The sequence below is a fragment of the Ranitomeya imitator genome, chromosome 2, assembly GCF_032444005.1.
Source record: "Ranitomeya imitator isolate aRanImi1 chromosome 2, aRanImi1.pri, whole genome shotgun sequence".
NCBI lineage: Eukaryota > Metazoa > Chordata > Amphibia > Anura > Dendrobatidae > Ranitomeya > Ranitomeya imitator.
In genome coordinates, this window is record NC_091283.1 from 810,683,330 (window position 1) to 810,696,242 (window position 12,913).

The 12,913-nt window shown below is 43.0% G+C and overlaps 1 protein-coding gene across 1 annotated transcript in view; it reads right to left on the reverse strand.

Annotated features, from left to right (window-relative positions):
• The window catches only part of LOC138666840 (alpha-2-macroglobulin-like protein 1), a 216,492-nt gene that overhangs the window by 145,363 nt on the left and 58,216 nt on the right, over positions 1 to 12,913 (reverse strand). The window contains exon 7 of the mRNA XM_069755018.1: positions 2,500 to 2,606. Within this exon, the coding sequence (XP_069611119.1) occupies positions 2,500 to 2,606 (107 nt within the window). The remainder of the gene's footprint in view (positions 1 to 2,499; positions 2,607 to 12,913) is intronic.

Below are 12,913 nucleotides of genomic sequence, written 5' to 3' on the forward strand. Positions count from 1 at the left end.
TGGATTTTGTGCACAATTACACTGTGAACTAGTTTACACTTTTTGGATATTACTCATTGATCCATCCCCTTGCTTGTTTGGTGGTTCATATATTATGGCTTAGGGGTGCGTCCTCTGTTGGCCTAGAGGATTTTTTTTGTAGGCTTTATGATATTTGGTATTGCTGTGCCTGGAATGGACGGACCTATAAAAACTGTCCCGCTATTTAACCCTTTCAGTGAACATAGTAAGAAAAAAAACCTTGGCAAAAAACTATGCTTTTTCCTTATACCGAAAAACAAAAAGTGGAATACAATGCAATAAAAAAAGACAAATGTAAATAAAAAATGGTACCATGAAATGTCATTTTGTCCTGCAAAAACAAGCAATCATAAAGCTTCATCAGAAAAATAAAAAAGTTATAGCTCTCAGAATAAAGTGATGCAAAAATTATTATTTTAAAATAGTTTTAATTGCGTAAAAGCGCCAAAACATAAAAAAATGATACGAATGTGGTATTTCTGTAATCATACTGACCCGAAGAATAATGCTCCTTATCAATTTTACCACACGCGGAACGGCATAAAAAAAAAAAACAATTCCTGAATTGCTAATTTTTATTCATTCTGCCTCCCAAAAATAGGAATAGAAAGCGATCAAAAATGTCATGTGCCCAAAAATGGTACTAATTAAAACATCATCTCGTCCCACAAAAAACAAGCCCTCACATGACTTTGTCTGCAGAAATATGGAAAAGTTATAGCTCTCAAAATATGGCTATGCAAAAACTAGTTTTTGCAAAAAAGAGCTTCTTTTATTGTGTGACAGCAGCAAAACATAAAAAAAATATAAATCTGGTATTGTTGGAAACGCACCGACCCAAAGAATAAAGTTGTCTAATCACTTATACTGCAAGAGGCAAGAGAAATGGCGAAAAAAAAGAAATAAAAACAATTTTTGACATGCTGCTGATTGTTCATTCTGCCTCCCAAAGATTGCAGTAAGGCTAAGCCCTTACACCAGGGTTTCCATGTAAATCTCTGAAATACGTGATTTAGAAAAAGCCCCCGATGGCATCAGTGTGTTATACACGATTTTCACGGACCTATAGACTTGTATAGGCTCTTGTCATCTGTGCTGCCAGAAAAAAAACAAATCTGTCTCAGTGCGTTTTGCGTGAACACAAGGTTAGGCTATAATGCACATGTGTGGGATCCATGAAAATAATGGATAACACACATACTGGAAACATGGATGTGTGAAGGAGGCCTTAATTATAGGTGTCATTTACACGTTTGTAATTCTGAGAGTTAACATTGATATGTGGAGTCCTAAAGATGTATAATATGCACCCTGTTAGGATTTTGCTCTACTTGCTGATTCGAGCCGTTGTCACATGATCACTCACTGATCGGACTGGTTAGTCCAATTAGCTGAGTCCTGCCACTGCTGGCTCACACTGTCTGCTGACACAGGGATGCTGAAGCAGGAGGAAGAGGGAGGGTTTGTCAGAGACTTGGGGCATGTTTTGAGGTTACGTCCAGTCTCTGCCAGACAGGAAAACTATAGACAGGATGTGACCAGCTCTTCCAGAATTAGGAGAGAGCTGTTCACATCCCGAAGTGTGGTATCTAGGTAACAGTGCAGAATGCTGACAGGGTGTATATTACAAACTGTCAGCATTTTGCAGCATAGGTACACACAAAGAATAGGATAAAAACCTGGATAAACCCTTTAAGCTCTGAGCAATAGCAAAGAGGTTTAATAATGCTATAAAGCCCCTTAATACTGATATTTGTAGAGGATTCCAAGATAACAAATTTCCACATTATGATTATGTCATATTTTTATTGGATCATTCATAAGTGAAAAAACATATTGTATAGTATATTTTGTATGTGGCAGTGGGCTTCATACAGTCTCATCAAAATGTTAAAGTAAGAACCTGATGTTCAGATTGTAAATTTTCGCCTGGCGGCATTAGGTCAAACTATGGCTATTGGGATATGTGGCTTCGCAGTATGGGTGCTGTGGGGAACCAGGTCGTCCACCATGCTGGTGCACTTTCTCTGTGACAGAGTTGAGCACTGCCCCGCACCTTTCAGGCTAGATACACGCTGAGAGGTTCACCGTGATATGGCAGTGGGCTTCATACAGTCTGATTAGAATCTTAAACTAAGAAACTCATGTTCAGTTTGTAAATTTTTGCCTAGCTGCATTAGATCACAGTACGAATAATGGGATGTACACTCCATGTCTTTTTCTACAGTTATAAAATATTTTGTAGATTGTAAGCTTGCGAGCAGGGACCTCACTCCTAATGTCACTGTTTAAATTGTCTTAACTCGTACCGAATTTGTTGTTTGTACATGTCCCCGCTTAATTGTAAAGTGCTGCGGAATATGTTGGCGCTATATAAATACAAATTATTATTATTATTATTATGTATTACATCATAACCATATAAAAAAGCATTTCTCTCTCTTAAAATATAAAATTATTCGCTTCATTTTACCTTACCTTGCAATGGTATGTAGATTCTCTAACGTAATAATTTTTACATTCCATAAATTCAATTGGTTCTCTTCGTATGGCGTCCACAACAGCTGATGATTCTTCACTATGACCTATAGAATAAATACATATTTTTGGAGGGAGAGAGAGTAAACTTTGATCATGTATTACCATTAGCAACATTTGAGGAATTTGTTACTATACTTTTGGTATATGGCAGATCCTGTAACGATTTATAATACAAATCTGTTTTTCTCTTAGTCCTATCGCCAGCACAAAAAATGAAGAAATGCTTCACTCTGATAGAACAGATGGAATTTTCAATAGTGTTTTTTTAGAAAAAATAATGGCTAACTAAGATCATGGCCACAACCTACCAGTAAAGTCATAATGCCCAAGTTGTTATACACATGCGTAGAGCAAAGAGTTCCAGAGGATACAAAACTAGCAGGGATGAACGGTTATCACTCGAGTATCTGGGTGCTTGGATGTACTTGTTACTTGATTCTTTACTGTAAGAGCAGTGAGACTATGGAACTCTCTGCCGTATGATGTTGTAATGAGTGATTCATTAATTAAATTTAAGAAGGGACTGGATACATTTCTGGAAAAGTATAATGTTACAGGTTATATATACTAGATTCCTTGATAGGGCGTTGATCCAGGGAACTAGTCTGATTGCTGTATGTTGAGTCGGGAAGGAATTTTTTCCCCAAAGTGGAGCTTACTCTTTGCCACTTGTTTTTTTTTGCCTTCCTCTGGATCAACATGGTAGGGCATGTTAGGTTAGGCTATGGGTTGAACTAGATGGACTCAAAGTTTTCCTTCAACCTTAATAACTATGTTACTATGTTACTCGGTGCTCGATTTAAAACTGAATGTTTGGCGCCTGTTACACAGCTAATAAGCATGTGGGGATTGCCTGCGCATCACTGTAATACCCTAGCCGTCTTGGTTGTGGCATTACTGTGATTGGCTAGCCATGTGACATAATCATGGGTTATAAAGGAACAGGCGCAGCCAGTGTCGGACTGGGGCCCAACAGTAACCGACTTCAGGACCCCACTTTATAGCTACATGCAAATGTGACGTTATCCTCAGTCATAAATTTAGTTAACAATGAACTGGGTAGATTGTTAAATGAATAAGATGGCGCCTTTGTCTGTACATAGTGATTAAAGCATATTGTGCCAAGTACTGCTCATATAAGAGGGTGGTGGCCCACCGGAGGATTCTCCTGTTCTCTTGTCGGCCAGTCCATGCTTGTCCATATAGGTGTTGTTTGGTCAAAAAATTCCATTCCAAAATACCCTACTGGTGCTAATAGAGAAGATGTTCTTAGGCTATGTGCACACATGGACTTTTTGCTAAGTTTTATGTGGTGCTGTGCTTTGTGTGTGTGTGCGCGCGCGCGTGTGTCGTGCGGTGGTAGGGATTTACATGTGGGCAGTGTTCGCTACAGCCTGCGGCTAACGCTGCCCGCTATTAAAGAGAAATGGTAGAGTGAATATTAATTTTGCTTTAGCAGCGAGGACAGGATCCTGTCTCCAGCTGCTGCTACGCTGGCACAGGGCGGGCCCCCTTGACTCAGGGGCCCCATAGCCACTGGCTGAGGGCCCCTGGTGCAGTGGGGGCCCTTGGTGCAGTGGGGGCCCTAGGCAACTGCTGGCCAGTATGCCAGCAGGTGTCAGTGCCTGGACCCACCGGAGAATCTCATCAAAAGGCTGATGGCAGTGCACAGCTCTGTGACAGTTCATATTGGAGGCAGAGAGTGCTTGTCCAAGCCTGTGAGTGCACATTATAACGAATCAAAGTCCTGTAGTGTTGATACTGGTGCTGAAGCTGAACCATCATGCTCACAGCCCTTCTAAGGCCTAATCATTTGCATTTTGTCTAGGGAGGGAGAGACAGTTGCAGGAGCAAGGACAGTGGCAGAATACAGTCTGTAGACAGGGATTAGGGCTGTTCAGTCTCTTGCAAAATATACAGCTTCAGCATTTTTGTGTGTGAATTTTTTTATATATTCTTCGATCCATTGAGTATGTGCTTTGTGGGACATTTTGGTGTTATATAACACTCAAAAAAAGTGTTGATTTTTTTTCTGGATTCAGTTGCTCACTCATAGAGCATTCCATGCTCTGGGTTACATTTTTGTGTTATCTAACACTCAAAGAAAGCATTTAAAAAATTTTCTGAGTTAAAATAAATACTCACCCATACAGTATTCCATGGTCTGGGGTTAATTACTGTGATATCTATCAGTACAAAAAAGCACTAAAACACTTTGCAAGGATACATTTTAAAGCCATACAGTATTCCGTGGTCTGGGGTACATTTTTGTGATATACGTATAACACTCAAAAAAGTGTTTACATTTTTTTCAAAATTAAATTTGTCAGCCATACAGTATTCCATGGTCTGGGGTACATTTATGTGTTATCTAAAACTACAAAAAAGCGTTTAACATTTTTTCGCTCTAAATTACTCACCCATACAGTATTCTGTGCTGTGGGGTACATTTATGTGATATCTAACACTTCCAAAAAGTTTTGTAAATGTTTGCTGCATTCAATTCTTCATCCATATAGTATTACGTGGTCTGTGGTGCATTTTGTTTGTAAGTAACACTCACAAAAAGGGTTGTGAAATTATTCTTGAGTAAATTACTCATCCAAACAGTGTTACGTGCTCTGTGGTACATAATGGTGGTATTAAACTAAAAAAATAGAATTATTCTTACCGTTAATTCGGTTTCTAGTAACCCACCACGACAGCACACCTGGAGGATGTTACCCCTCTCCTAATAGGGACAGGAAATGACAAGAGGTTAAATAACCCCTCCCTCATCCTCCCCTCAGTGTTATTATAAAGGACCACAGGAGAATGAATGCTTCAAATTATATTTATTCTTTTCAGAACATATATCAAGCAAAGGGAGGGATTACTCCTGCTGTCGTGGTGGGTTACTAGAAACCGAATTAACGGTAAGAATAATTCTATTTTCTCTAGTAACCCCCCACGACAGCACACCTGGAGCAGTACCCAAGAGTAATTTTAGGGAGGGACTACAGCACTAAGGACTTTTTCTCCGAAGGCTAAGTCTTCTTTTGACATCAGGTCAAGCCTGTAATGTTTGGAGAACGTAGCCGCTCTGCATATTTGCTCGATGGAAGCACTGGCTTTCTCGGCCCAGGAGACAGCTGTTGCTCTAGTAGAATGAGCTGTGAGCTTTTCTGGTGGTGGAAGGCCTTGAATTTGATAAGCCTCCAGGATTGCTCTTTTGATCCAATTTGCAATTGTGGATCTGGAAGTCTTCTTCCCCTTATTCTGGCCGAGAAGATGAATAAACAGATTCTGATCTTTCCTAATCTTCTCTGATGCATGAAGATAATAGAGTACCATTCTTTGAACATCCAAAGTATGGAAATGTTCCTCTTCCTCATTCTTTGGTTCTTGATAGAACGACGGAAGAATTATCTCCTGCGACTTGTGGAAATCAGAGACGACCTTTGGGAGAAAGGATGGGTCTAATCGCAGGATAAGCCTGTCCTGAAGAATCTTCATGTATGGCTCATCGATTGACAGGGCTTGTAGTTCACCAACTCTTCTGGCTGTTGTTATGGCTACCAGGAAGGTGTTCTTCCAGGCGAGTTTATCCATACTTATGGATGACAAGGGCTCAAACGGTGGCAGTGTAAGTCCTTTCAGGACTATATTCAGGTCCCAGGATGGAACTATATTTATGGGTCTTGGAGATATGCGGGATGCCGCAGTCATGAATCTTCTCACCCATCTATGATCAGCTAAAGACTGGTCAAAATAAGAGCTCAAGGCTGCCACTTGTACCTTGAGGGTGCTGGGTCTGAGACCCTTTTCCAGCCCATCTTGTAGGAAATCCAGGATCCTGGCTAGGTTTGGTCTGTCTGGGTTAGGTTGTTCAGGAGCACACCATGTGATAAAAGTCTTCCAGATTTTTTGGTAGATAGAATTAGTAACTGTTTTACGGCTTTTTTGTAGCGTCTTAATTACTGTCTTTGATAGCCCTCTGGTCCTCAGAATTGAGAATTCAGAAGCCAGGCATTTAGGTGTAACCTCTCGGGATCTGGATGGAGTATTGGCCCCTGGCAGAGAAGGTTTTTGACTGGTGGAAGTGCTATTGGTCCATCTATTTTTAGGCTGATGAGGGCCCCGAACCAACTTCTTTTGGGCCAAAGTGGAGCCACCAAGATCACCTTGAGTTTTTCTGCCCTTATCTTCTGCAGGACTCTTGGTAGGACTGGCAATGGCGGGAAAGCATATGCTAGTGAGAATGTCCATGGCTGGACCAATGCGTCCACAGCTAACCCCGGATTCATCGGATCTAGCGAGAAGAACTGGTCTACCTTTGCGTTCTGACTGTTCGCGAACAAGTCCACTTCTGGTTGTCCCCATCTTTTGACCAGTATCTGAAAGACTTCCGGGTTTAGGCTCCATTCCCCTGGATGGACCTCTGTCCTGCTCAGGAAGTCGGCTTGTACGTTTATCTCTCCTTTTATATGTAGGGCAGATATGGAGAGAACATGTTCTTCGGCCCACGAAAATATTCTCCTGGATGAGGACCTCCTCCTCCGGTGTCCGGAAGAACGTAGGAGGAGAACGCCGACGTCTTCCACGCTGCCTGCTTAGCGTTCCAGCCTGGAACGCATGAGGAACCTCCTATTCAGTGAAGCCGGCCGGCGTCTGACGTCATATCCGGCCGCCGGCTTCAGACCGGAAGTGCCCACACGCGCGCGTGCGGAAGAGGAGAAGGGCTGGAGAGCTCAGAGAGGCCTCCAGCCGAAGAACGCCCCAGACCTTACCAGCAGGTGCGGAATGGTGGCGAAGGAGTCCCGAGTCGGAGGAGACGGGAACAGCGACGGGGAATGGACGTAAGTCTGATCCCAGCTGCCCGGCCAAAGTATCTCTATTCCCCCCGGTGACCGCTGCCGGCACAGTGCACCTGGGATGACCTCTTCATCCCAAGTAGGGACAGGAAAGAACACTGAGGGGAGGATGAGGGAGGGGTTATTTAACCTCTTGTCATTTCCTGTCCCTATTAGGAAAGGGGTAACATCCTCCAGGTGTGCTGTCGTGGGGGGTTACTAGAGAAAAAAACTTTGACTGCAGCGGGTAATCAAATTCTGTATTTATATTAAAAAACGGATTTCAAGAGACATGGCAATTAGAAAATGCATGCAGTAAGGTACAGGGAAGTGAAAGTGCTGATGATGGTGCATACAGATGCCGAGGATGTGGGGCAGGTATAACTACACCTGTTGCTGAAGCGCAAGAAACACGCCCATACACAATGCATAGTTTCCTTTACAGGGAGGCACAGTACACAACTTCTGAAGCCAGAGCAGTGTGAACAGGAGCTCGGTTGGAAAGCAGATGATGCTTCCAGCATGCTTGGCCGCACCACCAGGTCTTCCAGACGGTCCAGTCTCACCAACCAAAAGTCTGGATCACTTCATCCTCGCCCTGATCCTCCTTCCTCCCACCATGGTGAGTCTCAGGAGACTAGTAATCCCTCATAAGGACACTCATAGGAGATCTATACATCATTTCTTAATTGTGGCCCCTCACCCTGCATGTTCCAAGAGAGACAGGAGGACATGTTGTTTAGTGATGCACAAATCTTAGAACAGCCACAAAAAGATGATGGTGGGGAGCGACAAATATTGTCTAAGGAGGAAGATGATGATAAGGCACAGTTACCAATAGGTCAACTTATTGTTGTCAAGTTACCAAGTCAGTAGGACCAGGGTGTGGCTGTGGAAGATAAGTGATTTACGAAGTAACCGACCCATCCTGAGAATCTGCAGATTGAGAGGCCAGGAGCACTGTGGGGGAGGGATCGGCAGCATGGAAGCAGGCAGGTAGAGGCACTGGTGAAACCAGAGGAACAAGTCAAGGCAACTGTTCTGCATAGCACAGACACTCATGAGTTTCTACAGAAAAGGGTTAGGTATTTCCCAGACTGGGAGTTTTGTAAGGAGAGTTTCTGAGACAAAAAAATGGTAATTTTCAACCTGTGGCATCCCAAGATCAGTGTGGACAGGTGCCAAGTCCTGCTGGAGAATGAGATTTCCATCTCCAAAAAGCTTGTCGACAACAGAAGCATGAAGTGCTCTAAAATTTCTTGGTAGATGACTGCACTGACTTTGGTCTTGATAAAACACAGTGGACCTACACCAGCAGATGACATGGCTCCCCAAACCATCACTGATTGTGGAAACATTACACAACACCTCCAGCAGCTTGAAATGTGTGCCTCTCCACTCTTCCTCCAGAATCTGGGACCTTGATTTCCAAATGAAATGCAAAATTTACTTTCATCTGAGAACAACGCCTTGGACCACTGAGCAACAGTCCAGTTGATTTTCTCCTTGACCCAGGTAGGATACTTCTAGTGTTGTCTATTGGTCATGAGTGGCTTGACACAAGGAATGCGACACTTGTAGCCCATGTCCCGGATACGTCTGTGTATGGTGGCTCTTGAAGCAATGACTCCAGCAGCAGTCCACTCCTTGTTAATCTCTACCAAATTTTTGAATGGTCTTTTCTTAACAATCCTTTCACACTTTTTCCTTCCACTCAACTTACTATTAATATGCTTGGATACAGCACTCTGTGAACAGCCAGCTTCTTTAGCAATGACCTTTTGTGCAGGACTGAAAATCAGCCCTGGCACACAAGCCAAAGCAGGCCACATGCACAATGATACACTGCCATCCCTGGGGGCCGGGGGCACCGTCATCAAATTGTCTGTTAGTCATAGCGCAGCATACATATTGCTTCCTTCTTGTAATCATCGTCCTCCTCCACAGGCTGGAGCTGCTCAGACACAACCTAAAAATGCCTAAAAAGACATGGTTATGAGAAAGGGAGACCCCGCTCTAAGGGTTCATACCCATATGAAAGGAAAAAAACGGTCCGATATCTGGACCGAAAAAACGGATGAGTGCTATGTGAGTGCCATGTGAGTGTCATGCGATTTCTGTGCGATTTTTAAAATGGAGTATCTGTATGACAAGCGTATGCAATGCGATTTTAACATGAGCTTTTACATACAGCAATTCCCTGCCATTTACACATGGATTTAAGACAAAATATTCTTCAAAACACACACATAATATATATTGTAGGGATTTCACTCACTCAGGTGAGATGGCTGACACTCAGGAGGCACGTTCCTTTAAAAGTTCACAGGGTTTATTGCTTCATAAACCACATAGCAAAATAACAGAAAGCAAATAGCCTTTGGCTCACGGAAAGAAAAGCAAGTGTCCAGTCCTTCAGGCTCAGTCCTGGAGCCTTAACACACTCAGGAGGGTTTCACCTCCACAAATCTCTTGTGTAAAGCATTAGCCTTTCTTATATGGAGCTAACCACACCCAGGAACCCATCACATGACTAGACATGTGGTTTGACATCACCACAGGTCCTGAAACACATATATATATGCATGTTTATATGCAATAAAGAAAACACTCCGGGCTACATCACAGTGACAAGCCACCTATGTGACACATACCTCCCGTCGTCTACACACCCTTTATCCATGCTACTATATATATATATATATATATATATATATATATACTAGATGGTGGCCCAATTCTAACGCATCGGGTATTCTAAAATATGTATGTATATAGCAGCCACATGCTATATAGCACAGGCCACGTAGTATATAGGAGCCATGTAGTATATAATAATAATAATATAATAATAATAATTTTTATTTATATAGCGCCAACATATTCCGCAGCGCTTTACAAATTATAGAGGGGACTTGTACATACAATAGACATTACAGCATAACAGAAATACAGTTCAAAACAGATACCAAGAGGAGTGAGGGCCCTGCTCGTAAGCTTACAAACTATGAGGAAAAGGGGAGACACGAGAGGTGGATGGTAACAATTGCTATAGTTATTCGGACCAGCCATAGTGTAAGGCTTGGGTGTTCATGTAAAGCTGCATGAACCAGTTAATTAATTTTTTTTTTTTTTTTTTAATATAGGCCACACAGGGATCGTTAGGTTAATGCATTGAGGCGGTAGGCCAGTCTGAACAAATGAGTTTTTAGGGCACGCTTAAAACTGTGGGGATTGGGGATTAATCGTATTATCCTAGGTAGTGCATTCCAAAGAATCGGCGCAGCACGTGTAAAGTCTTGGAGACGGGAGTGGGAGGTTCTGATTATTGAGGATGCTAACCTGAGGTCATCAGCGGAGCGGAGGGCACGGGTAGGGTGGTAGACTGAGACCAGAGAGCATACAAATAGTACGTGGCCTGTGCTATATAGTATGTGGCTGCTATATACATACATATTGTAGAATACCCGATGCGTTGTATATAACGCAGCCCACACAGTATCTAACACAGGCCATGTAGTATACAGCAGCCATGTAGTATATAACACTGCCCACGTACTATATAGCAGCCATGTAGTATATAACACTGCCCACGTACTATATAGCAGCCATGTAGTATATAACACTGCCCACATAGTATATAGCAGCCATGTAGTATATAGTACTGCCCACATAGTATATAGCAGCCATGTAGTATATAGTACTGCCCACGTAGTATATAGCAGCCATGTAGTATACAGTACTGTCCACGAAGTATATAGTAGCCATGTAGTATATAGTACTGCCCACGTAGTATATAGCAGCCATGTAGTATACAGTACTGTCCACGTAGTATATAGCAGCCATGTAGTATATAGTCCTGCCCACGTAGTATATAGCAGCCATGTAGTATATGGTACTACCCACATAGTATATAGCAGCCATGTAGTATATAGTACTGTCCACAAATGGTATATAGCAGCCATGTAGTATATAGTACTGCCCATGTAGTATATAGCAGCCATGTAGTATATAGTACTGCCCACGTAGTATATAGCAGCCATGTAGTATATAGTACTGCCCACGTAGTATATAGCAGCCATGTAGCCCACGCAGTATTTAGCAGTGTGGGCACATATCCCTGTTAAAAAAAAAGAATTAAAATAAAAAATAGTTACATACTCACCCCCTGTGATCCAAGGGCGCTTGACTTAGCGGTCTTCTGGGTAATTTCGCAATGCATCGCTGGGAACGGAAGATGGCGGCAGGCGCGAGCAGCTCGGCGGACTACGGAGGGTGAGTATAGCAGGTTTTTTGATTTTTTTATTATTTTTAACATTACATTGTTTTACTATTGATGCCGCATAGGCAGCATCAATAGTAAAAAGTTGGGGACACACAGGGTTAATAACGGCGGTAACGGAGTGCGTTACCCGCGGCATAACGCGGTCCGTTACCACAGGCATTAACCCTATGTGAGCGGTGACTGGAGGGGAGTATGCGGGCGCCGGGCAGTGACTGGGGGGAGGAAGGAGCGGCTATTTCCTTCCGGACTGTGCCCGTTGCTGATTGGTCGTGGCTGTTTTGCCGCAACCAATCAGCGACTTGGATTCCATGACAGACAGAGGCCGCGACCAATGAATATCCGTGACAGACAGGAAGACAGACAGACAGAAGGACAGAAAGACAGAAGTGACCCTTAGACAATTATATAGTAGATATATATTATATATATACATTGCTAAAAAAATAAAGGGAACGCTAAAATACCACATTCTAGATATCTCTGAATGAAATATTCCAGTTGCAAATTTTTATTCATTGCATAGTGGAATGTGTTCAGAACAATAAAACATAACAATTATCAATGTAAATCAAAATGAATATCCCTTGGAGGTCTGGATTTGGAATGATACTCAAAATCAAAGTGGAACATCAAATTACAGGCTGATCCAACTTCAGTGGAAATGCCTCATGACAAGGAAAAGATGCTCAGTATTGTGTGTGGCCTCCACGTGCCTGTTTGCCCTCCCTACTGTACAACGCCTGGGCATGCTCCTGATGAGGCGTCTGATGGTCGATTGAGTTAGACATGATGTTCCAGATGTGCTCAATCGGATTCAGGTCTGGGGAACGTGCAATGCAGTCCATAGCTTCAATGTCTTCATCTTGCAGTAACTGCTGACACACTCCAGCTACATGAGGTCTGGCATTGTCCTGCATTAGGAAGAACCCAGGGCCAACCGCTCGAGCATATAGTCTCACAAGGGTTCTGAGGATCTCATCTCGGTACCTAATGGCAGTCCGGCTACCTCTGGCAAGCACATGGAGGGCTGTGTGACCCTCCAAAGAAATGCCACCCCACACCATTACTGACCCACTGCCAAATCGATCATGCTGAAGGATGTTGCAGGCAGGAGATCGCTCTCCAAGGCATCTCCAATGGTGAATTTGCCAATCCTGGTGTTCTGTGGCAAATGCCAAGCATCATGCACCGTGTTGGGCTGTGAGCACAACCCCCATCTGTGGACATCGGGCAC